The sequence below is a fragment of the Aplysia californica genome, unplaced genomic scaffold (genome assembly GCF_000002075.1).
Source record: "Aplysia californica isolate F4 #8 unplaced genomic scaffold, AplCal3.0 scaffold00126, whole genome shotgun sequence".
NCBI lineage: Eukaryota > Metazoa > Mollusca > Gastropoda > Aplysiida > Aplysiidae > Aplysia > Aplysia californica.
In genome coordinates this window covers 1400205-1426087 of record NW_004797396.1, presented here as the reverse complement: position 1 = coordinate 1426087, position 25883 = coordinate 1400205, and the positions used below count along the sequence as shown (strand labels likewise).

General features: G+C 42.2%; 1 protein-coding gene across 1 annotated transcript in view; it reads right to left on the bottom strand.

The window, feature by feature from the left end:
• Positions 1-23134, bottom strand: part of LOC101849366 (melanoma inhibitory activity protein 2) — a gene marked incomplete in the record, with an annotated part of 48819 nt that extends 25685 nt beyond the window's left edge. Inside the window, 10 exon segments of the mRNA XM_035969221.1 lie at positions 1123-1383; positions 2093-2268; positions 3001-5331; positions 6755-6832; positions 10218-10250; positions 12878-12967; positions 13619-14087; positions 15801-15890; positions 17631-17761; positions 22937-23134. Of these exon segments, the coding sequence (XP_035825114.1) occupies positions 1123-1383; positions 2093-2268; positions 3001-5331; positions 6755-6832; positions 10218-10250; positions 12878-12967; positions 13619-14087; positions 15801-15890; positions 17631-17761; positions 22937-23078 (3801 nt within the window).
• Between the last annotated feature and the right edge of the window lie 2749 nt (positions 23135-25883).

Sequence of the window (25883 nt, the reverse complement as noted above, 5' to 3'; positions counted from 1 at the left end):
GGGTGGACAGTCAGACAGACAAACATACAGACAGACAGTGTGTGAGAGGGAGGCACAAACAGAGAGAGAGAGAGAGACAAAGTGGGGAAAAGAGACAGGTAAACAGTGCCTGACTATACAAACACACAGCTAGCCTGGTACAATGTTTAACTAACTAACACATCCCACAAACATAAAGTAAACCTGGTATGGTGTATAATTCACGTACACATCCATCAAACACACAGCTAGTCTGGTATGGTGTATAATTCACCTACACATCTCACAAACACAAAGCTGACCTGGTATGGTGTATAATTCACTTACACATCCCACAAACACAAACTAAACCTGGTATGGTGTATAATTCATTTACACATCTCACAAACACACAGCTAGTCTGGTATGGTATATAATTCATTTACACATCCCACAAACACACAGCTAGCCTGGTATGGTGTATAATTCATTTACACATCCCACAAACACACAGCTAGTCTGGCATGGTGTATAATTCATTTACACATCCCCACAAACACAGAGTAAACCTGGTATGGTGTATAATTCACCTACACATCTCACAAACACAAAGCTAGCCTGGTATGGTGTATAATTCACCTACACATCTCACAAACACAAAGTAAACCTGGTATGGTGTATAATTCATTTACACATCTCACAAACACACAGCTAGCCTGGTATGGTATATAATTCATTTACACATCCCACAAACACACAGCTAGCCTGGTATGGTGTATAATTCATTTACACATCCCACAAACACACAGCTAGTCTGGCATGGTGTATAATTCATTTACACATCCCACAAACACACAGCTAGTCTGGCATGGTGTATAATTCATTTACACATCCCCACAAACACAGAGTAAACCTGGTATGGTGTATAATTCACCTACACATTTCACAAACACAAAGCTGACCTGGTATGGTGTATAATTCACCTACACATCTCATAAACACAAACTAAACCTGGTATGGCGTATAATTCACTTACACATCCCACAAAGACAGAGTAAACCTGGTATGGTGTATAATTCACTTACACATCCCACAAACACACAGCTAGTCTGGTATGGCGTATAATTCATTTACACATCTCACAAACACACACACAAAACCTACCTTCTCAATGATCTGTTTGGTGAAGGAATCCAGCGACTTCATGACACTAGAGGCAAACCCGGGCGCGTTTTTGGCCAGCTCTTCCTCCTCGCGGGCGTACAGATCCTCGTCGTTGATGCGGCGGGAGTAGACCACCTCCGTGTCATAGTCCTCTTGGCCTTGACCTTCAGCCCCGTCGGGCGGCTGTCGTGACTCAGTTGGGAGGGGAGGCGTAGGGATCTCTCCAAAGTCCCCGGTGGACGGCTGGGTGGAAGTCTCCGCCTGAATTTGACATGCGGTTATTGTTTTTTATGACGGTAAATGTTTTACAACCCCATCCACGCAACTTTAGATCATTTAGGAGGCAGGCGGCTTCAAAGAGCTTACCTGCTACACCACAGATGCTTGTCAACATGTCACGAGCTAAGTGCTTTCTTGTCGTCTCTCCATTTTTTTTTACAGTAAAATTTTGACTTCTTATTAAGCTCACTCTTTGAAATGAACTGTTTTCACTGTTAAAAATGCTGTTTTGAAAGTCGAAGGTAAAGTTTTTGCCCCCAGTGCAGTTTCTTTAAAAGACAAGGAGTTTTCTCTATAACCAAACAAATATACACACCAATGAAACCAAGCTTCTCCTATAAGTAGAGGAATGCCCACTTTTGGTGTAGGTCAAGATTTCTGGAAACCCCCGAAATCTGGATTAGCCCGTTTGTCCTTAAAAGTGACTACATATTACAATTAAAAACAAAGTGTTCAAGATCAAATGCACAAGACATGACATTATTTGTTTTGTTTGAGTATATAGAAATGTATCGACACAATAATGATCATTTAATGCTAGTGAAAAAGAAAGATAGACAGAAACAAGAGGGAAAGTAAAGAAGTAGGAGGACTTGCCAGTAGCACCCTTCAACCACCCACATATTATGATAAAGGAAAACACAGAGGGAAATCAAATTGTTCTAAAAATTTATCTGAAAGAAAGACCTACATTTTCATTCAAGCCTTGTGGTGACCCTGTGAACTGCTCGTCTGTGCCAGCTGGCTGTTCCACTCCCGTCCCCTCCCCAGGTTGTGGGTCAGAGGTCGCAGCATTGTCTGACATGAGGTCGTCCACTCGCTCTGTCGCTGACGCCACAGGAACTGAAGGCGTCGCTTCCACCGACACTGAGGCGTCAAGGGAGGATGCGGTGAGATAAGATGAAACAAAAACAGAAAAGACAAGATAAATAATTATTACTTTCTATTTTTAGAAGTCTCATTGCGGGTTTCATTACGGTTAATTAGACTTTATATATTGCCATAATACCAAATGCATATTTATCATTTACCTGTATTCTCCACATTCCATTGACAGATCTATCCACTCCAAATTTAAAGACAAAACAAGTAGATGCAAACAAAAATGAATTTGTTTCAAACATTGTATTTTTTAGAAAATCTCAGCTTATGCTTCTCCCCATCAATCATTGCATATTCATATACAGGCACTGTCTCTTCCAGACAATGAGGCATCATGGGACAATGAGACAAGACCAAATAAGAAGAAACAAAACCAGAAAAGCCAGCACGAATAGCCATCTTTTGTATTTAGAAGTCTCAGCATGTTTTTGTTTGTATTTGTTTCGAGACTACTTAATATGTTCTTAAGCTTCTCTCTCTCTCTCTCTCTCTCTCTCTCTCTCTCTCTCTCTCTCTCTCTCTCTCTCTCTCTCTCTCTCTCTCTCTCTCTCTCTCACACACACACACACATACACACAAACATACAAATACACAACAGACATTTACATATTCAAAAACACACAACCGACTGGTGCTCAGCAATACACACATTCATACATGCTCACAACACACACACACACAAACACACACACAGACTTTCTGCAAACAAACACCTACCCTGTCCCTGCTGTGGCTGCTGTTGTTGCTGCTGTTGTTGCTGCTGCTGCTGTGCTGAAGCTGATCCTGGCTGATTCAGAGAGAGAACCTTCCGGCTGCTGAACTCCACGTTCCCATATGCATCACGGGCCAGGTTCCCATCCAGAGACGGGCTTCCATCGTCCGGTAACACATCCCCCCCATCAGTCGCATTTCTCTCATGCTGTGACCCGTCTACAGACCCGCCAACCTCGGGTGTGTTTATTTTCTCCGTCTCCAAGTCTCCATGTACTGCAGCAGAAGGCAACGACGTCTCAACTTGTGTCGGCTCCACGGGTGCTGCCGTTGAACTAGGGGGTCCCGACAAACTCTCGACCACCACGGGCGACTGCGGTATCTTCTCCCCTGCGGCAGTGTTGGAACCCACAGTTTCTGTTTCAGAGCTGGCGTCTTCTGTGGGCAAGACTACCGAGATCATGTTGCCGGCACTGTCCAGTACAAGGGAGGTACCACCCTCAACGATCGTTTCAAAACCATCTCCTTCTCCAACTTCCCCACCTGATTTCTCTCCCTCCCCCGTATTGTCAGCTTCGGGTAATTCTGTTTTACTGAAGGCAATTTCCGAGGCGGGAGAAATTACCTCGCTGGCAAGATCAGCGGGACTGACGGTGGATGGGGGGACCTCCAACTGTGGCGTCTCCGCAGCACCGTCGGCAGCAGCCTCAGCGACGTTTGCTTTGGGAGGAGTCCGGCTGCCGTGGAGGAAATTGCTGAAGCCGTCGAGGATTGGTTGCGTCTCGTCTCGCTGCCAGTTGTCCAGGTCTGCTATGCTGTCCTGCATTGGGTCAACCTCTCCAAAGAGGTCAGCCTTCAGACCACCCTCAGCATCCTCACCCTCCGTAACGACTTTGCCCTCACCTGACTTACTGTCTACAGGAGAATCTCTCTCCCCGCCGGCAGCTGCCCCATCAGGTTTACCATCGCCTTCATCCTGTGCCTTCTCAGGCGTAGAGTTATCAGATTTTTCTCCCTCATGTTCAGAAATTTCTCTGCCGACATGTTGCCCCTCTGTACTATCCGACTCTCGTCCTTGTTCCTTAACATCTGCAGGAGCTTCAACTTTCTCCTTTTTCTCCATCTCCTCTTTTTTCTCCTCCACTTCCTCTTTCTTTTTCTCCTCCACTTCCTCTTTCTTTTTCTCCTCCACTTCCTCTTTCTTTTCCTCCTCCTCCTTTTTCTTCTCTACCTCCGCAACATTTTCTCCATCCTCAGCTACATCTTCTTGCTGCACGTTGGTACTGTCTGTTTGCGAGCCCACTGACCTAGATCCAGGAAGATCGCGAGAGTCGACATTCCCAGCGTCTGCCGGCTCAGAACCAGAGTCGGGAACACCTTCCTCCTCCTTCACCTCCCCATCGCGACCTTCTGACCTTTCTTCTTTATCAGCCTCCTCCATAGTTTTCTCAGATTTAAACTGCAGTGTGTCTGCTGGCTGGTGGGAACTCTTCTGTCCATCCCCCTCTCCTTTATCTCCCTCTGTCTTCTCTCCTGCAGCAGCACTCTTGTCATCACCCACAATCTCTTTTGACTCCTCATTCTCCTTTGGTTCAGCTGCTTCATCCTCCGTGGACTCACCTCCAGACGGACTGTCTCCCATTGCCATTTTATCTGCTCCACTTCTGGCCTGGTCCATCTCTCCCTCCTTCTGACTGTCTCCGAGATGAGAGTCGCTGTGCTCTGAAGACCCACCCTTGTCCTCAGGCTCCTCCCCTTCCTGCTTGATATCCTTGACCTTATCCTCTTCCTGTTTTTTACCCGTACCGCTGTGATCGTCAGTGACATCAGCACTGGGCAATGTGTCATCGTCGTCACCTTGGTCTGTCTCGTCCTCTTTGTCTTTAGGAGCCGTGTCCCCTTCCTGCTGTCCAGGTATGTCACGATGTTCAGGTGCAGACTTTTCCTCCTTCTCTCTATCTTCAGTATCTTCAGGTTCTGTCCTCTTGTCCTTCTCATTGTTCTCTTCGTATTTCCCCTCCTCAATTTCAGCCTTTTCATCCTTTTCATCATCCTCCTCATCTGCCTCAGTTTCATCTCCCTCCTCATCATCTTCCATGTCCGTCTCATCAAATTCATCTTCCTCAGAATCCTCCACCTCAGTCTCATCTGTTGTATCCTCTTTTACGTTTTCCTTTGTCTTCTCCTCTTTCACTTTTTCCTCCTCTACCACTGGCTCTCTCACAACCTCAGGCTGCTGAGGCCCTGCCCCTTGACCCACCCCTTGCCCTGCCTCTTGCCCCGCCTCTGTAGATGCTGCTCCTGATTCGTCAGCCTTGTCGGAACCCTGCTCGGAGTCTGATAAAGAGAAGACGAAAAAAATAACAAATTTAGTTCACAAAAATAATCATGTAAAAGTTTTTTCACCCTACCAGCCTCAGAAGAGTAATGGTTCCATTTTCCCCCATACTAAACAAAAGACATCATTCGATTCCCCAGCTGGGAAGTTTATTTCATCGAGGATCACGTTGGGATGGTTAATTTCTCTCAGCTCATGAAGGCCCCAGTAGGCTGGGATGAAGCAGCCAGCCTCCTAAACAATCAAAATTGTGTAATGTATGCATAAAACATTTGAAGAATCCAGTGCAAAAACAAGATAAGTCAGTTTCTAAAGAAATATTTTTTCCCCATCATTGCATTTTTTAAATTTCGAAAATCTCATCTCCTGAAATGATCCCATGGATTACCCTGTTAAGTCAGAGCTATGTAAGGTAAAAGAAATGCTTCACTCATGAAATACAGACTTTCAAACTTTGAATGTCCATTTTCCCCACTTTCAAGAAAAGTGACTGATCTGACTTTTCCACTAGAGTCTTCAATTACCATCAGCCTATGACACTGCACGCTACAAGGAGAAAACAGCACAGAGCTTCTGACACCATACGGCTTGTGCAATAATCAACTATCGTGAAAAAAATGACAACTGAAAATATCATAAACACTCCGGATCCGACACAGGAAGACTACCACTGATACTGTTTAGTTTAGTTTTAGTACAGGTTTTACGGCGCTCGCAACTGCATAAGGTCATATGAGCGCCAGAAGATTAGAGGTGTTACAAGAGAGTAACAAACATGAAAAAGAAGAAGGGGAGATAAGGACGATAGATGTTTCATAGGAAAGAAGAAGCAAACCACACCAGAGCACACGCCAACCACCCACACTGATACTGTTAAAAAAGGGGACTTATTCTCCATATCCCTCTGACAGTCCTATTAAAATTCAAGGGCAAAATTTCGAAAAAGGCAGGAAGGAAAACAAGGCTGAAATTTCCTTATCAATGAAATGGGCAGATAAATGAAACTGTATTGACTGCCATACACACAAACTGACGTCTTGGACAATTTTTTTTGGTAAAAGTTTTACGGCACTTGCAACACAATAAGGTCGTATACGTGCCGAAGATTAGAGGTGTTACAAGAGAGTAACAAACACAAAACAAGAAAGAGGGGAGATAAGGACGATAGATATTTTATAGGAAAGAAGGAGCAAACCACACCAGAGCACCCGCCAACAATCCATCCTCTTGGACAATGTCATTAATGTTAAAACTTCAAAAAAGGGGGAAAGAGGGAAGTGGTTGTTAGTACAGGTGATTGTCTTGGACAGGTGTCAGAGCAGGTTCAACTGTACCAGATTTTACACCAGAAACAGCAGCACAGTCTCCACCACCAGTCTGGACAACAACAGAGACAAACAACAACACAGGAGAAAGGCTCACCTTTGACCTGCGAGTCCCCCACCGAGTCTTTCGCACTGTCTCCGCTCGACAACTTGTCTTTCAGGAATCGGTTCAGATCTGGAGAAATAAAAAAAAAAAGTACATTATTTGTTTGTTGCTTGAGTAGAGAAAGACATATCAAACCAAAGATAGTTTTTTTTTTAGAGAATGGGGGGTAGGAAGACAGACAGAGACACAGAAACAATAGAGGTTAAGAAAAAAAAATAGGACCTACCAGTGGCACCCATCAACCACCCACTCACATGAGTCTGAAAAAACATCCTAGTTAACTCTGGACTGGCGACCATGTGGTGTGACCCGCTCAACCGTACCCAGACTTACCCTCAGCAGATCAAAGCTGACATCAGTCCCTCATTTCTATCAGCCCACGATTAGCTTTCCAGATTAACTTTTCTAACAAAGAAAGTCGACAAAGAATTATAGACTTAAAAATTTATTTTGATGTAACCATGTAGTTTTTACAAAGCACACAGACTTTCACGTTACAAACTGGGCACTTCAGCACATTGTTTAGGCGTGACTTATTTTGTACACAAAGAGGATGAGCAAAGATAGTTCCAAAAAAATTTCGCTTCGTGAAACAAAACATGAATGTTTTATCAGCGCCGGTGGCAAAATCTACATAAATGCACCTCAATTTTCAGAAATGTTGTGTAGAGGGTGAATCATCTTTCCTTACTTTGACTCTACACTTTGCTAATCACTCCAAATACCAACATTCATACATGGCAGGCTAGACTCTGAATAAAAACTTTTAAATATCCTTTAAAATAATTATCTCTGTACAAGTTAATTTCTACAGCTTAATCAAAGGATACAAATATGGAAAATACACTAAAAATCTAAGCCTTATAGAATGCAAATGTTCATGCAGAGATGAAAAAGGTATTATGTTACTGTTCTTACAAAAATCAAAACTATTAATACTGATTACAGTGCACAGTGACAAGTACAAACTGGAGTTTGGTATTATATAGTGAAGGAGATAGACACTTCCATGCATATGACACATTACAATACACCATGCTGATGTGTCATGTGTCATGCACAACACAGGGAATAACACACTGTGCTACCATGCCGTGTATGACACAGGGAACAACACACCGTGCTGCTATGCCGTGTATGACACAGGGAACAACACACTGTGCTACCATGCCGTGTATGACACAGGGAACAACACACTGTGCTGCCATGCCGTGTAAGACACGGGGAACAACACACTGTGCTACCATGCCGTGCACAACACAGGGAACAACACGCTGTGCTGCTATGCCGTGCACAACACGGGGAACAACACACTGTGCTGCCATGCCGTGCACGACACAGGGAATAACACACTGTGCTACCATGCTGACTTTAAAAAAAAAGAAAACCAGGGATTTTTAGCTCAACAGGTAAAAAGTTGTCTAGCATTTGGCCTCTAGAGCTTCATCAGGATCATAATAAACCAAGCTGTAACAAAACTGGATCATGTACTGGCAGAGACTACTCTATTATGAATGTAAAAAAAAATTGTGCACTGGCATCCTTACTGTAATGATAAAAATTTTTACTTAGCACGGGAAGGATGTGAGTTTAGTTCCCACACGGGGGAGGCATTTCATTGAGTATCTCTATTATCTCCATCTTTCGGCAGCGACTCGACCACCACAGCATCCCGTCATCAGTCACTTTCCCCACAAACACGACGACATGGGTTCAAAACATTGGGTTAAGGAGTACGTTTTTAACAGCACTATTGACACAATTTGATTGTGTAAGCTCAACATTTTGCACCACACAGCACAGCTGACATCACAATGGTGAACGAAGACATGAAACTTTGGAAGAGCGGTAAATAAATGAGGAAATATGAGGCAGGTGATATTTGTTTTTAAAGGGGGGGGTTAAGGGTCGGGGTGGGGGTGGGGGCAGGAATTGTCTCTAAAAATGAGGTGCTGACCTTCCAGATCTATTTAGAAAGGAAGGAACGAAACAAAAGCACGTGGAGTAGATTTAAGAGATAAAGCTTTGCACAATAACTTGAAAACAGAGACCAAAAAAAGGATGGAAAGTACAGTTAAAATTACAGCAGAACATAAAGCAATTTTTTTTTACATCAAGCTTTGAAAAATATAAAAAGAAACAACTGAAAAGATTGAGAGAGAGAGTCGATTACAGAACCAATATAAGGCAGGACAAACTTCAACAGTGCGTAGTAATGTCCTCACCACAGTAAGCCGGGCAAGAGAGAGAAAACTGAGAGAAATACACTTTGTTTGATCCAAACGTCATCCTGACAAATGCAGGGACCTGGACTGCAATGAGCAGTATAAAGTGTCTGAGAGACCAAAAGAAATCCACGACTAGATTAAATTCTTTAAAAGTTAACTCTTTAGTTTTAGTAGAGGTTTTACAGCGCTCGCAACTGCATAAGGTCATATGAGCACCAGAAGATTAGAGGTGTTACAAGAGAGTAACAAACATAAAAAAGAAGGAGGGGAGATAAGGACGATAGATGTTTGATAGGAAAGAAGAAGCAAACCACACCAGAGCACCCGCCAACCACCCACTAAAGAGTTTAAGTGATATACTTGAACAAATTTATTTCAATAATCGTTTTGATATTCTGTATACATGAAAGGTCAGAAACATTGAAAGCTACAACACATATGCTTACGGGAAAAGAAAAAAAGAAAAGAAAGTGGTGGGGGGGGGGGGGTTAGGAGAGAAAACTGTTGCATAGGTCTAAACTTACAAATGCATCATTACCATTTGTATTCCATGGCGGGGGGGGGGGGGGGGGGGTTCAATTCAATCTAAAATAATACAGACAGTCAAACATCTTATACGGGGTGCCCACTACGGATGGGATCGGCCGATCAGGCCAATCGCCCGACTCGATCGCCTCAAAAACAAACGTGTTTGTTTTCAGTTTCAGGGGAACGAGTCGGGCGATCGGCCCGATCCAGCTGTAGAGGGCACCCTGTATTATCAGTGACAACAGAAACAATCACTGAAGATGATCTATTCAAGACTCCAAATAACAATTATCATGTATTAGTGATGGTTGCGTTATTGAAAAGATTATGATTTTCCTCTAACTTGTCTTTTTTGTTTTCGTAGAGGTTTTACGGCGCTCGCAGCGGCATAAGGTCAGGTGAGTGCCAGAAGATTAGATGTGTTACGAGAGAGTCACAAACATAAAAAAGAAAAAGGGGAGATAAGGACGATAGATGTCAGATGGGAAAGAACAAGCAAACCACACCAGAGCACCCGCCAACCACCCAATTTGTCTAAGATAACGAAAAGTCTCAAACCATGAAACCTGGCACAACAAGAAGAGATTCTTACAAGTGTAGAAGAAAACAGAGGACACGAAGCACATGTAGAGGAGAGGTAAAAATGGTGCCAGAAAAAAACAAACCGATGAACAACTTGATGGGTGCTTTGTACAAACCTTTGACGGAATCAACGAAACCAGAGAAAAAACCTTAAGGAAAGACACAAAAATAAATATGTATACGTATATTATATAAATGTCTATGCACAAACATCAACATGCACATGCACCACCCACAACTCAGTGAGAACAAGAAAAAAAGGAAGACCAGCAACATGGCTGACATGGCTGACACGAGCAAGGTTCAGGACATACAAGTAAAGCATATAGCAGCCACCCCATAAGGTCTCAGACAGAACAAATAATTAGTGGGAGCTCTCTCAGAGGATCATTTGTTAGCATCATTCCACGATCACCCACATCAAATTCTGGGGATTTTCCACATCAAGGTATTATTGAAATGAAGACGTTAAAAGGAATTTTACTAGACAGTTTCATTTTGTTTCATCTTTTCTGTCCAAGTTTTTAATTCAGAAATAATAAGCGGCAAAATCATGGTTCCAATTGAGCCACTCTGTTTCTTTAAATTTCACTAAACGTCAAAGAATGACTAACACGACTGTGAAATGACACTGATCATATAAGGTTTATTTCCTATTGAAAGGACTGAGTTTCCCCAAGACAAAATCAGAGGTACCCAAAGACAGAGGGCACATCTTACGTCTTCATGAACAAACACCGACTCCAGACATGGGTCAAGCTTCAGCACGAAGGCCAGGGACAGAAAGTCACAGTACATTTATGCTTGATGACCCCCCCACGATCAGAGGTCAGTGTCAGAACAAACCCAGGATGTGACCACATTGTCCAGCACTCTCTCACCTCACATCTTCATTCCAAGGTACAGTACAGTAATGCGTCTGCTGACATATATGGACAATATACGAGCTGTAGTCTTCAAAAAGCCGTTTTCGTTTCGGCACAGTTCACATTCCCTGCATACACGATTTTAAGTGATTCTGCTGCTTTCTAAAAAATATATTCAATTGACAATATGTAACTCTGTCTTGACACGGTCCATTTTGAAAGTCAAGTACACCAGAACAGGCAGAATACGGTTATGTCCTGGTACTGGCTGCTCATGTTTCGGGTCAGTCACGCGCATTTACACACCAAGTCTTCCCACATCATCTCACATGTAACATCATCATCATGTTTCACATCACACATTGATTGATGCCTTGACCAAACAAAGTGCGGGGGCTCTCGTGGCCTAGAGGTTAAGGTGTTGGCCTCTCATTCAAAGGTCCCGGGTTCGAATCCGGGTAGCGACCGAAAAATTTCTTCTCTAAAATTGTCTCCTTTCACCTCCTTTCCAGCTCTCTAGCAATGTTCTGTTGTCTGCTTTCATTTCCACTTTCTGCCCCCACCCCCTCACCTCCTTTGCCCCCTCCTCTGGGCTCCTGACTCTTTCTGCAGCCTTTCTACTGCTACTCCTAGGCTCCTCCTTACTGCTGTCTTTCTGCCACACCCCTGATCTTCTGGTAGGAAAGATCTACACCTAGCCTTCTCGGACAAGGGCGAAAAATCTCGGAGGGCCCGTGTGCAAGTTGCGCACGTTTAAGATCCCTTGGTGGTCTAAAATCGATAAGAGTAGGCTTCGGCCGCCACCCGGGCAAAATTCAAAATTTCCTACCAACTGAAAATATTAGGTGTGTCCCGCGCGCTCATATGACCTATGCAGTTGCGAGCGCCGTAAAACACTTTACAAAAACAAAAAAACAAAAAACAAAGTCCCATTCCTCCAGGCGCGCCCACAGGTTTACACATCAGAGTTGATTGTGCACACTTGTTGTGAGGTGTCCTTCGGGAGCTGGGGTAGAGGAGTCAAGGTTTTCTACGCTACTGTCTCTCACATCGTTGTCTTACATTCAGCTGATCCATGCCTCCTCTACAATCTTTCATATTGTCTGTCCATCGGTGTCTTGGTCACCCTCTGCCTCTCTTTCCTTCTGGCGCACTAAAATATTCCAGACTCTGCCATTACTGTTTGGGCGACATGGAGATGGTCTGAATGACAGAAGGTTTTAATGAGCAGGGATTTACTCCATAGACAGGATGAGCAGCACAGGTGATAATTGGAGGATACCACTATTGGGTCCAACTTCTTCCATACCAGTTATGCTTGGTGTTAGTGAGAGTATGAAAAATGCATGCAGACTACGAACTTTCGGGGAACTGGTTCATGCACATTATACAGAGAACTTGTGAAGAAGACAGAAGACATTGGCAACGTGATTACTCTTGATGCAACACAAAACGACAATCTTTGAGGGATTATAAGGACTCGTGAATGCTACACAGGTCCTTGAGCTACACGTGATATCAGCCAGAAACATAATTGTTCCATGCATGTTATGTCGCACAATCTGGGAGGCCATTAGCACTGATGAGTCAAAGTCATGTCCAAATCCCTTCTATACTAAACAGCAAACTTTGTGGTGTCATTAGTACAGATAAATCAAAGTACCAAGAGAACTTGCAAAATAAACAGCAAACTTTGTGCAGTCATTAGTATTGTGAGTTCAAATTCCAAGTCAAGTGAATTAGCATAATACACAGAAAACTTAATGACGCAATTAGTATTGATGAGTCAAGAATTCCGAGTAAAATGGCTTTAAAAAAGCAAACTTTGTGAGATTATTAGTAAATATGAGTCTAGAGTTTTAGTCGAGTGACCCTGCACGTCACACAAGGCAACAACTGTGACCATCAACCTGCAGTGTCTCCTCTGTCGCGCTCCTCCTCAAACTCTGTGTCTTCAAGCTCCTCCCACTGCGAGGCGTCAATCTCAGGATTCAACTCTTCTGAACATACACATAGACAAGTGTCCTTTAAGAAATTACATTCGACAGGCAAAATATGCATTACTGAATTCTGCACTCTTTAAAAGACAGGAAAAGAATTAAGAGACACTTTATAACTCCAGCAATAGTTTTATGGCACTGCATTTTCTCAAAGCTCAATAATTCAATGAAAAAACAGAACATCTCATCAACTGTCTTAAGACATACAGCCAAGTTGCACGATATGTAGGGACCTCGATCTTTCCAAGCCTACAAGTTGATTTGTCTGAAACAAAAATCAGATTTTATTTCTTCATTGCTTCAAATAGGAACATCTGATTATTCCAAAATATGAATGAGAAACCTCACAGAAATGTGCCACATTCAGACAAGTACTTGATTGAAAAATAGGGCTTCAGAGGGAAAACCAACTCTATACCTTTGAACATAAACCAAAAAAAATATTTAAAAAACAAAAAGCATAAGGAAATCAATATGAATGAAAATAATGCCCTCAAAGTTCTGAACCCACACCCCAACATAAAGCACTCCCAAAAGCCAGCTCAGGGGTACAAAACAAAGGGACATAACCATAGAACACATACACCACTACAGGTACAACTAGCCACTACAAAGAATTCTTAGAAAGACAACCTGCTAGTCCCACATTACCTGGTTGTTCTTCATCACCATCCTCATCCTCCTCATCCTCCTCCAGCTCGGTCTCATCCCTGTCCACACTGGAATCAGCCGAACGGTCACCAGCCTCCGCTGTCTTTTCCTCTGCTTCTTCCTCTTTGCCCACAAGTTTTTCCTCTGGTTTGTCAGCACCGTCGTGTGTCTCAGGACTGGGGATCCCAGAGTTCTTGCCCGACTCCTTTTCCGATCCATCATCTGTGGGAGCTGTGTCCACCACTGGCACAGTCTGGCTGTCGGAAGCACCATCGCGTTGGCTGTCTGGTGTGTTATCACCATTCTCAGGCGTGTCATCATGTGTCTCGGGCGCGTCATCACGTTTCTCTGGCTCTTTCCCTGAGGGTTCTACTTGCTCTGGGGGTGGGGGAGAACCTTCAGCGGGATCTCGAGGCCTTCTGTCTCGTGGGGGTGGGGCTTGTCTCCCAATCTTGTCAAAAGGATTCCCCTGCAGAAGAGAAAACAAAAGAAATAAAGTTTATTATTGATTTAAAACAAAAGCCCTGGAACAGCCTTAACATTCATAAAGTATCAGCACACTATGAGACTGAATATGTTGACCTCTCCTCTTCACAGGCCTTATTATTTACAACAACAAAAAAGAACAAAAAAAGCCTACTAATTTATAAGTCTTTCATTTGTTCCATCAACAGAATATCCAAGCGTGGGTGGTTGGCGGGTGCTCTGGTGTGGTTTGCTCCTTCTTTCCTATCAAACATCTATCGTCCTTATCTCCCCCTTCTTCTTTTTTACGTTTGTTACTCTCTTGTAACACCTCTAATCTTCTGGCGCTCATATGACCTTATGCAGTTGCGAGCGCCGTAAAATCTCTATTAAAACAACTGAAAAGAAAAGAATATTCAAGTGCCAAAAATGGATGCTGGGAGCATGAACAAGGTGACAAGCTCCGATGTTGGTTGTAAGGTTAAAAGACATCCTCTCCCCCAAGGTAAAAGCTCTGAGGTTCTAGAAGACCGCCCTGCGTACTGGGATGTTCTCTACAAACCCTGCCAAAGGTTGTCACACAGGCATTTCATCATGATAGGACAGTTTTTGAGTTGGAGTAAATAGAAACCCACTGACACAATTATGGTCATTTAGTGCAGGAAAAAGGCAAGACAAACAGAGAGAATCAGTAAAGGGAAAGCAAAAGAAACACCTCCAACCACCCACTCTGAGACAACAAATCCCGTTTGCTAAAGGAACACTAAACCAGTACGTAATCAATGTAACCAGCAATACTAAAATAAAGACATCGCAAACAAAAGCGTGTTTGTGTGTGTGTGGGGGGGTGACGACCAAATCAAAAGCAGCCCTGTTCAATCCACAGGAGAAGCATAAGAACCCAAATAAACTACTGTATAATTTGTAAGTTATGCTGTCTCGCAATAAATAAGCCTATTCAAAGATTGTCCTTCACGCAAAGAGCTGCTTGGTTATAGCACAAAGCTTACCTGTCAGTGCTCATGTTAGGTGCAACTATATAAAAATGTACAAAATGGCCTGTTTCTCAAAGTACAATGAAAATGTAGACCAAGTCCATGGGTGACCTCTAGCGCCAAAACTGTACAAACTTAACACTTTGCCATTGCATCTCCCTAATCGGCGATATTTACTACCCAGTTTCTTTGGATTTTCCCCAAAATGACTTTGCCTTTGGTGGAAAGGGTTTGTACTATATATGCGCCTTGTGATGGCAAAGTATTAAAGCTCCTTCTTAGCCTTGCACTGTGTCAAATCAAATGCTATTTTCATGTTTTTATAAATTTCACATCTGAAACAAGAATTTAGCAGGTACAAAATTGGCCAAACTTTCAGGTGCAGCTCACTTTGCAAATTAAAGTAGCTTTGTTCATGTATTGAGCACAAAGAGCAAACAGTAATAGTTATTTAATGCAAGGATAAAACCAATATGAACAGAAACAACAAAAGGAAAGAAGAGAGACAGGATCTATCAGTCACCTTCAAACTACCCACTCTGTTTTGCATAAGGTAAACTGCAATGATGCAAATGTTCACACACTGTAAAAGTCACATAAGCCACCAAGAAGCAGACCATGCATTGTGAACATCTCTCAGCAGTGAGGGAAAATGACAAACCACATGAAACGATCTAAGTCCACAGTGACACCAACATGGGCAATGACTCTACTCTCCTTACCTCTGTTTCAATCTCAAACCGCGGCTTCTCAACATAAACCTTGAACTCTTTCACAAAACTTCTAGGAAAGTAACCTGTCTGTCCGTCTGCCTGCAAAAACACAGTAAAATCCACATTACGTCATGAAAAGGTAATACAAACTCAACACAACTGACACACATCCATACCAAGATATAGGCACCAAAAGGACAAACGTAGCTTAGACTTGAACACAGAATCTTAGTGCCAAAGCCTATCTAGAAGGTAACATAATGAAAGTAAATTCTGATGAATAAAGAAAAGCACACAAATAAAACCCCAACCCTACATGCATCATATACCACCACCACTGCTAAAAACGAATGATGTTTGTAAGAGACCCCCCCCCCCCCTCTCCCTTTTTTTTTTGTCCCCTGCTATTTTCCAATTTTATACTTTTATGGATCCCAGTTGGTCTGTAATCTACGAGTTGTGAGGCATCAAATAAATAAATCTGCTCTTGCACATTAGCTTTTTGGGCATTGATGATTTATTACCAATTCTCATTATAAGGGGTAACTATTATCAAGCATAAATACCATTACTGGCAGACAGTTAAGTTCATTCAATCTTGATTTAGCACCAACTACCTCCATTCCTTAGAGTTTGGAGGAGGTAGACTAGTCATTCTGCTTCCTGTATGGAACCATCTTCATTTTTTCAATCATTGAATGAATTTTTTTTCCTAATCGCTAGGCCTTGATCGCTGTAAATAAATACGACAGTTTATTAGTACTAACTTTGCTATGGATAATCAGCAATAAGCAAAGGAGACTGGATAAAAATGATAAAACTAGAGAAGAGATACATATAGATATATACATATAAAGGATAAGATGAAGTGACCTTTCTCTCTCACACACACACACTCATTACTTCTATACTCATGAAAAGCATTGAAAATAGAGGTAAAAATGGTGTTTAAAGAAAACAAAATACCAACTGTTTGGAAACAAGATCTTTATCGAGATGAGATTGAAAATGCCAACATTGATAAAGTGAAACAATTTTCATAATATCATGAAAAACAATGTATATATATATATATCAATATTGTCACTGATGTGGAAAGAAAAAAAGTTCAGTTTCAAATTATATTTTAATACTTCTAAATTCTAATGCTGAAAAGCAGAGTCAGAAGGAGCCATTCATTTTTCTTCGGACAGCAATAATATCTATCAAGTTGCTATATTTTCACTTTTGATGATCGACTATTCTTCTTTTTTTTTGTAAGTGTTTTACGGCGCTCGCAACTGCATAAGGTCACATGAGCCCACGGGACACATTAAACATTTTCAGTTGGTAGAAAATTTTGAATTTTGCTCAGGTGGCGGCCGAAGCCTACTCTTTTTTATTTTGAACCACCTTGCACACGCGACCTCCAAGATTTTTCGCCCTTGTCTGAGAAGGCTGGGTGTAGATCTTTCCTACCATAAGATCAGGGGTGTGGCTGAAAGACAGCAGTAAGAAGGAGCCAAGGAGTAGCAGTAGAAAGGCTAGAGAAAGAGTCAGGAGCCCAGTAAAGGGAGTAAAGAAGGTGAGGGGGTGGGGGGCAGAAAGTGGGGACGAAAGCAGACAACAGTACATAGTTAGAGAGCAGGAAAGGATGTGAAAGGAGAAAATTTTAGAGAAGAAAATTTTCCGTTGCCATCCGGATTCAAACCCACAACCTATTGAAGGAGAGGCAAACAACGTAACATCTAGACCACGAGAGCCCCCTCCATTATTCTTGCTGAGTAACATTATAATTTTACGTGTCAAGCAGTTTCTACTTCATTTTTCACATCTGTCATCTAACATACTAGGACTTACCTCTCCTTCCCACAAGTTTTCCTCTACAGACTTGCTCTTGACATAGATGAGTTGTCCTGCTTTAAACGACAACTGTAGAGGGTGATCACCCCCAGAAAATCTGTTCAGAGCTCTGGCTAAAGATATGGTCTCTGAAAATAAAGTAAGCAGCATTTAAAATTGGGCAGATTAGAGTACAGGACAAAAAGAAAGAATAATAATAGACGAGAAATGCCCAGCATTTGAAATTTCATTTTACTTGTCAAGTGTATATCTCAGAGCAGAGACAATGCATCAAAGGAGATTTTTTTTATCATTGAGAGTCTGAACTACCAAAGTCAGTAACACAGTATGTTGGTTATTAACTTCTAAGATTTCATTTATGAGGACAGTTGGTTTAGACTTGTCACCAAAAGATACGTTTTTCTAAACAAATGTATCCTCCAAAGGAGGCAGAAAAAAAACAACTTTGTTATCACATATAAAATTGACACTGTTAGGAGGAGTATTTTACAGCAGTCTATATTATATATCACTTTATATAATAATTGTAACATCATTCACTTTTCCCTGTTCAATTTCTAGGAAGTTGGTGACAAGATTTTATTTTTCAAATAAATTTGAGGTTCAGTTTTAAAAATTGTTTTAGTAAGAGTTTTACAGCCCTTGCAACACAATTAAGTCATATAAAAGTGACCGATTAGAGGCGTTACAAGACAGTAATGTAACATACACAAAACAGAAGGAGAGAGAAGAGGATGATAGATGTCTGATTATAAGGCAATGCCACAGCTTTTTAAAGATGGGTACTATTAATCTATAAACAACACAGGTACAAAGATCAATAATCCAGAAGTAAAATTTTTTACATTTTCAAAATCAGTCCATAAATAAAAAAGTTATGGCTGTGAACATGTCGGAAATTGTGGGTATTTTGGAGAAGAAAAAAAAGGGCAAACGGCACCAGAATATTGAAAACCCATAACTTTCACATTTATCAATGGAATGAGCTCAAAATTGGTGAGTTTATGTATATATATTGGGGCAACAAAATAGAAAATGGAAAAATTAAAGTTGTAATCTCAATACCCGGTATGCAAATAAATAATTAAATAGGCATTATTTTTTTTTAAATAAGTCAATATAATATGTCTTAATAATAGACATGCCCATTCTGTTACATGTGGATGTATACAAATCTGTGTTTGCAAAGAGACGAATTAGTGACAAATAAGGTTTTAAATGTTTGATTATGCACTCAATTTGAATATTATATATGTGCATAATTAATTAACCAAATAGTAACCAAAGAGCTCAGAGGGGGGAAACTAAAAGGTTAATAAATACATTAAACTATTTTAGATGCAAATAACTCAAATTGATTATAATGCGCATAACTAATTAAGTACATAGTTTATTAAGCCTAGCGAAAATATGTTCCCATTTTCCACCCCTCCCCCCTTTCCATACCATGAAAATATTCCTCAGAACTAATTCTGTAATAATAGTTCTTCTGCTTTTAGCATTATTATTATGAGTAAGTAGGCCTACACATAATATGTATGCTTAAATCCATGGAAATATAATGCTTGAGTAATCTTCACTCTGCTTCTGCCAAAAACACTGTAAATACTGGAAGAATATAATATATATGCAGTTATCTTGAAGTCCATATCAGCACTAAATTAGCTTAAACCCGAAATTAAGCCCAAATATTCGTGACGGCAAATAGAAAAAAACCTTCAATACGCCCGTGTCTATGAGTATGATGTTCGCGGTATTCAAGCAGATCAAAATAACTGTCCAATCAGTGGCTACGCTTTAACGCAGCCGTGACGTCACAGCGAGATGGCGGCAAGCTTACACATCTCGCGGCAAGCGTTTCCTGTGAGCGGCAGTGTTTCCCTTTCTGGCTTTCGGGCCATGCAAAAAACAGGAATGACGTCGACATTATTTTTTTCAAAATGCAATTGTTTTACGGATAATTTCAAGAAATAGTTTCTAATATTATAAAGTTCAGCTTGTCTGAGATGATGCAGGAGCATTCCGCGGATTAATCAACCACACATTTTTTTAAAACAATCTCCTCAAAGAAACCACCTTGTAACTTTCTTATTTTTAGCTCGATTAAGACACGGAAATCAGCGGAGGCTAGATCTATCTTTCTTCTCATTGGTTGCCAAGTTTGGGGACTTTTGGCTAATATGTAGATGGATTCCGCACCTTCCAAATACAGAGAGTCAGAAAATCACTTTGCCATTCGGCAGGTTTCGGTCTCGCTACCGACCAATCCTCTTTCTTCGATAATAACTCGGCTGTCGCTAAAGAATATATGAAAAAAATTTTCTTGAGTGAATGCCTCAATTTCTCCCGCGTGTATTGATGTATGCTACATGGGGCTGACGCAAAGAACAATGCTATAAAAAAGCGTGTTCCAGGGGTTACCCCCGGCTCGGGCGAGTCTACAGCGTATTCGCACTGCCACGAGGGGCGTGTGCTATTGCTAGATTATAGTAAAAGACTAGCAGAGACCACACCAAAGCGTCCGTGAACCACCCATAATTTGAGGTTTGTTGTGACGGAATGTCTACGTACACGGTAACCGGGCACGTAGTCTCAGTATCTACGTACACGGTAACCAGGTACTTAATTTCATGGGCGCCTTGAGCTCAGTACGGTAACTGCTTCGCCTCCCCCCCCCCCCTTTCACTCATCACTGTACTGGCCAATCAAAATGCCGCACCGCTGACTGCCTGTTAGGAGCCCACCTTCAGCCCCCGATCGCCCAACCCCCTTCCCCCAGATACAGCTCGCTTGAATGATCTCTCCCACTGTATCCAAGTTCGACACTTTCCTTGCCCCGCCAACCCAAACGTAAAGTAATTAGGCCGAAGTTTACATATAAAAAAAAGGGGATTCCCGTACAGTCCCGCTGTTGGGGTCGGATGGAGTAGTCGTGCATCTAGATCTACACAAGGTGTCTACTATGAACTTGGATAGAGAAAAAAAGACAGCTGAAAAGGCCATTGTCAAACAAAGTGGCCTCACACAATGCACCGGAGAATTTCGGAGTTGGCGCAGTGCACACACAACACGGTGAGTAACACAACACGATACTTCTGTGAAGAACGAGGGTGGACCTTCCGGTTACCGTGTACGTAGACCCTGAGACTATGTGTGCCCGGTTATCGTGTACTTAGAGACACATCCTTGTTGTGAGGGAGTGCACTCCCTGTATGCTCTTGACTCTTACCCTTGACTAACCAGCTAGCATTACCCTGCTTCATGGTTTGTAAAACTGAGACCTCTTAGCCTGCCAACAACAGAGAATGCTTGCTTCAACTTGAATTTAATGAAAAGGTGAAATCTGAATCTTAATTTCTAAGCAATTCCAAAACATTTCAAGATTGTTGGGGGTAGCCTCTAGGTAAATAAGTCATGTCATCTGTAAAATTCCATGGCCAGCTCTATTTCTCAGAACGCTCGCGAAAATAAACTTGAATTCTATTTTTCCTAACGGTTTTCGTTCTCGAGATTTGTTGATAACGCGCGGTGTGAGTGTGTGTGTGTGTGTGTGAGAGTATGCGTGTGTGTGTGTGAGTGTGTGTGTGTGTGTGTGAGTGTGTGTGAGAGTGTGTGCGTGTGTGTTTGTGTGTGTGTAAGGTGTGAACGAGGCGTGGGGGCGGGGAGGGATTTTTTGGGGGGTTTACATGAAGGATTTTAGTATTTGCTTTAGGGGTGACTAAATGCAAAATAGGTTACTGCCAAGGTCGAGCAGTCTTGTTTTCTCGCAGTACCTTTTGAAGGCATTTCCAAATGAAGTACAATGTATAGTCCGGGAACGTTGCCTCAACTACAACTGAAGTGTATCTGAATGTTCAGACATGATTTTAAAATCTGTAGAATCTAATCTAGCTCTAGAAATTAAATTCGATGCAAAAAATGCTTCTTCCCAGTCTTCGCAGAATGGCAGGACGCCTTTAGAATTTCGCAAATCAAAAAAAAATCCTTAGAATGGAAACCGTTCGGAGAAATAGAGATCTAGTTTATTTTCCCAAGCGTTCAGAGAAATAGTCACTTCGAAATTCTTATTATCGCATCTCCGGCACTGCTAGGATATGGTGGTCCCGACTTTTGTGTAGGCCTACTGAAATATCGATATACTGATTTAAATAGTAGCCGGTATCAACGTTTTATGTTTAATCAGTAGCCTAGATCTAAATCGAGCCTACAAAATGAGCAGTAAAATTTCACTTGTTTTTCACAAGGCAAGGGGGGTTGCCCCCCTGACTTTACACAAAAATAACATGGGGTGTTTCAGGGGGGCATGCCCCCCTGAATTTGACCACGATTTGATGTTTTGCAATTAGGTTTGAAAGGTTTAGAACTATCTCTCCATATATCGGCACGCAAATCAAAAAGTAATCGTTTAGACTTAGGACCAGAAGTAATCGTCGTGGCCACCTCTATTCTCACCCGGAGTGAGAATAGTGCAGGCGAGTCTTGTGGCTATTCTCACCCGGTGCGCGTTCACCAAATTTTGCGTTCACCCTAAACCACAGAATTCTACACTGTGAAAACAGAAAAATTGTAGAATTCTGTGCCATGAACAAACGTTCCATTACAACTGTAGCCTACTAAAAGCGTACAATTTTGTCTGTGGGCAGTGGAGAGAGAGAGAGAAAGAGAGAGAGGAGTAGCGCGAGAATTTCCGGGCAAAACAAAATGGCGACCCACGTAGTTCGGCTCGATTCGAAAAGTTAAATAGCCGTAGCATCTTTGTAGACAACCAAATTAATTTACTTTTGTGTTTTAACATCATTTTTTAACTTTGTTTTGGGTCAATTTGATCATCCACACCGATAGACAGTATTCAGAAAGAGACAGAGAGAGAGAGAAGAGGGGAGGAGTTGATCTTGCGAGAACTTCCGGGCGGGTGAGAATAGCCACTTTCAATCGTCGTTGGGGTCAAAACTAGATTTAGATTTAGATTCTAAGTCTAGATTCTAGATTTTCTCTGGGTTATATTTCCCTGTCACAAAAGTCGGGACCACCATTTTCCAAGTAGTGCCGTATCTCCTACCTGAATCGATCAGAACTAAATCTAGATCTAGACAACACACAAGACGTTTAGAATATAAATTAGTAAGTAAGAGTAAGCTAGAGTCCTAGAATCTAGGGTAATCTAGGCTAGGTCCTTGAAAAAATCTTGATTCTTGAACTTGAATTTGATTCTTTCTTCTTGATTCGTCGTTGATGACAATAGTAGTGGTGATACGGTATTGTGTGTATGAACGAAGGAAGGCTACTACTTAACACTCATTTACCTTTGCACTCATTGTCCCCACAAAGCTTCTTTTTAGGAATAATCGGCTGCTGTGATAAAACTGTTGTCGCCAAGACAAAAACAACCGTAAATACTGAACCCCATTGTGTCCAAGTTGCTCGGCTTCTACTGTGGGCTGCCATGTTTTGACTCCGCAGCCATTACACGTCACACTAATAAAAATCAATGAATGCTCCCTGGGTAGCCCTCACAGTCATGTTGTTGGTCTTTGCTCGTGACCAAAGCAATTAAACTTTCAAGTTCGATTCGAACTATTCTTTTTCACATTGATCTCGACATTGAAAGTGCTGGGTAGGTGAAATAAAGCATTGGCCTAAAGGCTATAATATAGGCCTAATATAATGACTTTTGACGGAGTATCGTGAAGGAGAGACAACTGAGACTGCCGATGACACAGTGAAAAGGAGCGAGAGAGACAGAGACAGAGACAGAGAGACAGAGACAGAGAGAGAGAGACAGAGAGAGAGAGAGAGAGAGAGAGAGAGAGAGAGAGAGAGAGAGAAGAGAGAGAGAGAGAGAGAGAGAGAGAGAGAGCTTATTATTAGAGAGAATCAACATGTTTATTGAGACCTTTAGACGCCTTGCATCTCACTAACATACAAACATTAAAAAAATATGTGTGAGTATGTTTTTGTGTGGGCGTGTGCCTGAATGTGTGTATGGTTTATTTGTTTGTTTATGTGTGTATGTGAGTGTGTGTGTGTGCGTGCGTGCGTGCGTGTATGAGCGTGTTCACAAGCCTACTCAGTAATTTACAGCAAAGCCCTCTTTTTTTTTATTAGCGCTAGTAGGAGTACGAGATTAAGAAAGAGAGGGGCGGTGGTGAGATTGAGGGGGGGGGGGGGTCCTTTATTTTCTTTTAGAGCGTGACTTAGAAAGAACAGATGCAACAGCAGCAATTATAGGCCTACATGTATATCTAGATTATTAGAATCTCAAACAAAACAGATTGCATTTCGTCTTGAGATAGTCAACACAGTTAGGCTAGAGACAGTACTGGAGGGAGGGGGGTCTGAAGAATTGAAGCAGGGGGGTTGTTGGTTTGTTTGTTTTTTGTTGTTGTTTGTTTTTTTGGGGTGGGGTGAATTTGTCTGGAGGGGGTAGATTCCCAAGGATAGTTTACAACAGCAGCATGCCGCGTCCCTCATTAGCTGTTCAGGTTGTCGATACGTAATATGGCCTACCCATACAACACCAACAGCAAAAGTAAAGCTGGTGGTGTACAGTTGCCTACAGTGTTTCATCCCGAGACCACATGTATACATAGCTTCCTGCATTGATGTGGCGCCTTCTTAAGCTGGTAAAGAAGTTAGTCCTATTCCCGCATACTTAAGTTTTTAATGAGTACCTCCGTATGATGGGAACAACACCTGTCCTCTACTACGTTCGAATGCAAACGGTCCGGTGGTTTGGACATTTCACACGTACGGCACCTCACCAGCTTGCCAGTAAAGCCTGCAACAGAAAAGTATCAGGATACAAGGCAAGAGGAAGACCAAGAAAGACCTGGATCCAGGGTGTGAAGGATACCCTAAGAACATGCAATACCCCACCCAGCCAGGCCATCAAACTTGCTAGAGACAGTGAGCTCTTTCCCTCCTCGACGCCCTAGATGTACAAGAGGACGGGTAACCAACAACAACAAACAACAACTTTCATGTCCGCTGTGACAGTGTGTCCCGCTCCACTCAGGCCACGGTGACCGTGCAGACCTGCGGGTGGGCTCTGAGTAGAGAAACCTGATCGCTGATAATTGCAAACGTGACATCATTCTCCGCGACGGAAGATGTGGTCGCGGGATTTGAGGGGGGGGGGGGTGCAGTGAAAAGAGTCATCAGAACATTGCAGTTACTCTACTACATATGTACATGTGCCGTACAAGTCTCAGCATTTGAGATGAGAAAAGCATATGGACTAGTTGTTTTTTTTTTGCTAGAGTAAAGAGAGGCACATCAATACTAGTCAGCCAGCATCTGTGATCGCGTACTTTTCCGTCGCTCACAGAAGAACAGAATTCGATTTCCATGTAAGTGGAGAATTGTTTAAATCGAGCATCTCGGTCTGTCAGCTAGGATATTATATCAATATAATATATCCCCCTCGGACCGACCGAGTTGGTCCTGACATCTAGGGTTGAATCTGCCGTACAATTAAGCCTATTATGCAAACCGTGCCAATGGCCAACGACTCTCTCCCCATACCGCCAGGTACGTGTCGCCTGAGCAGTCGACGCCGTGCTTGTCTGTTCCTCACAGCCACCTCCTTCAATCTTGGCACATCTAGGCTGCGTGATTGCCTCATCCCTCGTTGTTTTTCTGTACCCGGAAACTTCCAGTTGGTCTTCTTCTTCTTCTTTTTTCAGTCGGTCTCCAATATCATATCTGACAGGGAAATCTTGTCTCTGGCATTCCCAAAAACATGACCTAGATATCCCCATATCTTCCCTCTCATGGTCGTGCTGATATCTTCATTTCCAGATCTTCTCAACACTTCATATTGCAATAAATTCATTCAATTTTATTGATAGGGTTCTTCATTTACATTTGTTTAACTAAAAGTTTCTAATTTTTGTTGAATCACTTTGTTCAACAGGGTCGATAGGGACGTTAAAAAGACCTAGATCTAAATCTACATTTAATAGAACTATTAAATTACATCGTATTGTATAATAAGAAAGACACGGGTGATGCACAACAGTGGGAAAGAATAGTGGCGCTTAAAACCATGTGCATGGGCAGGTCTGTACCATGGGTAGTGTACTCAACACATGACTGCTCACAGCAAAAGCGAAAGTACCGTCGCTTATCAATGCCAGTTATGACTCTTGGAGCTTCCATTGTACTCTAGTGGCCATACTAAGCGCATACTGCACTTGATCCCTCCTTTCACGCGCGCGTGCGCACACAAATACACACATACACACACAC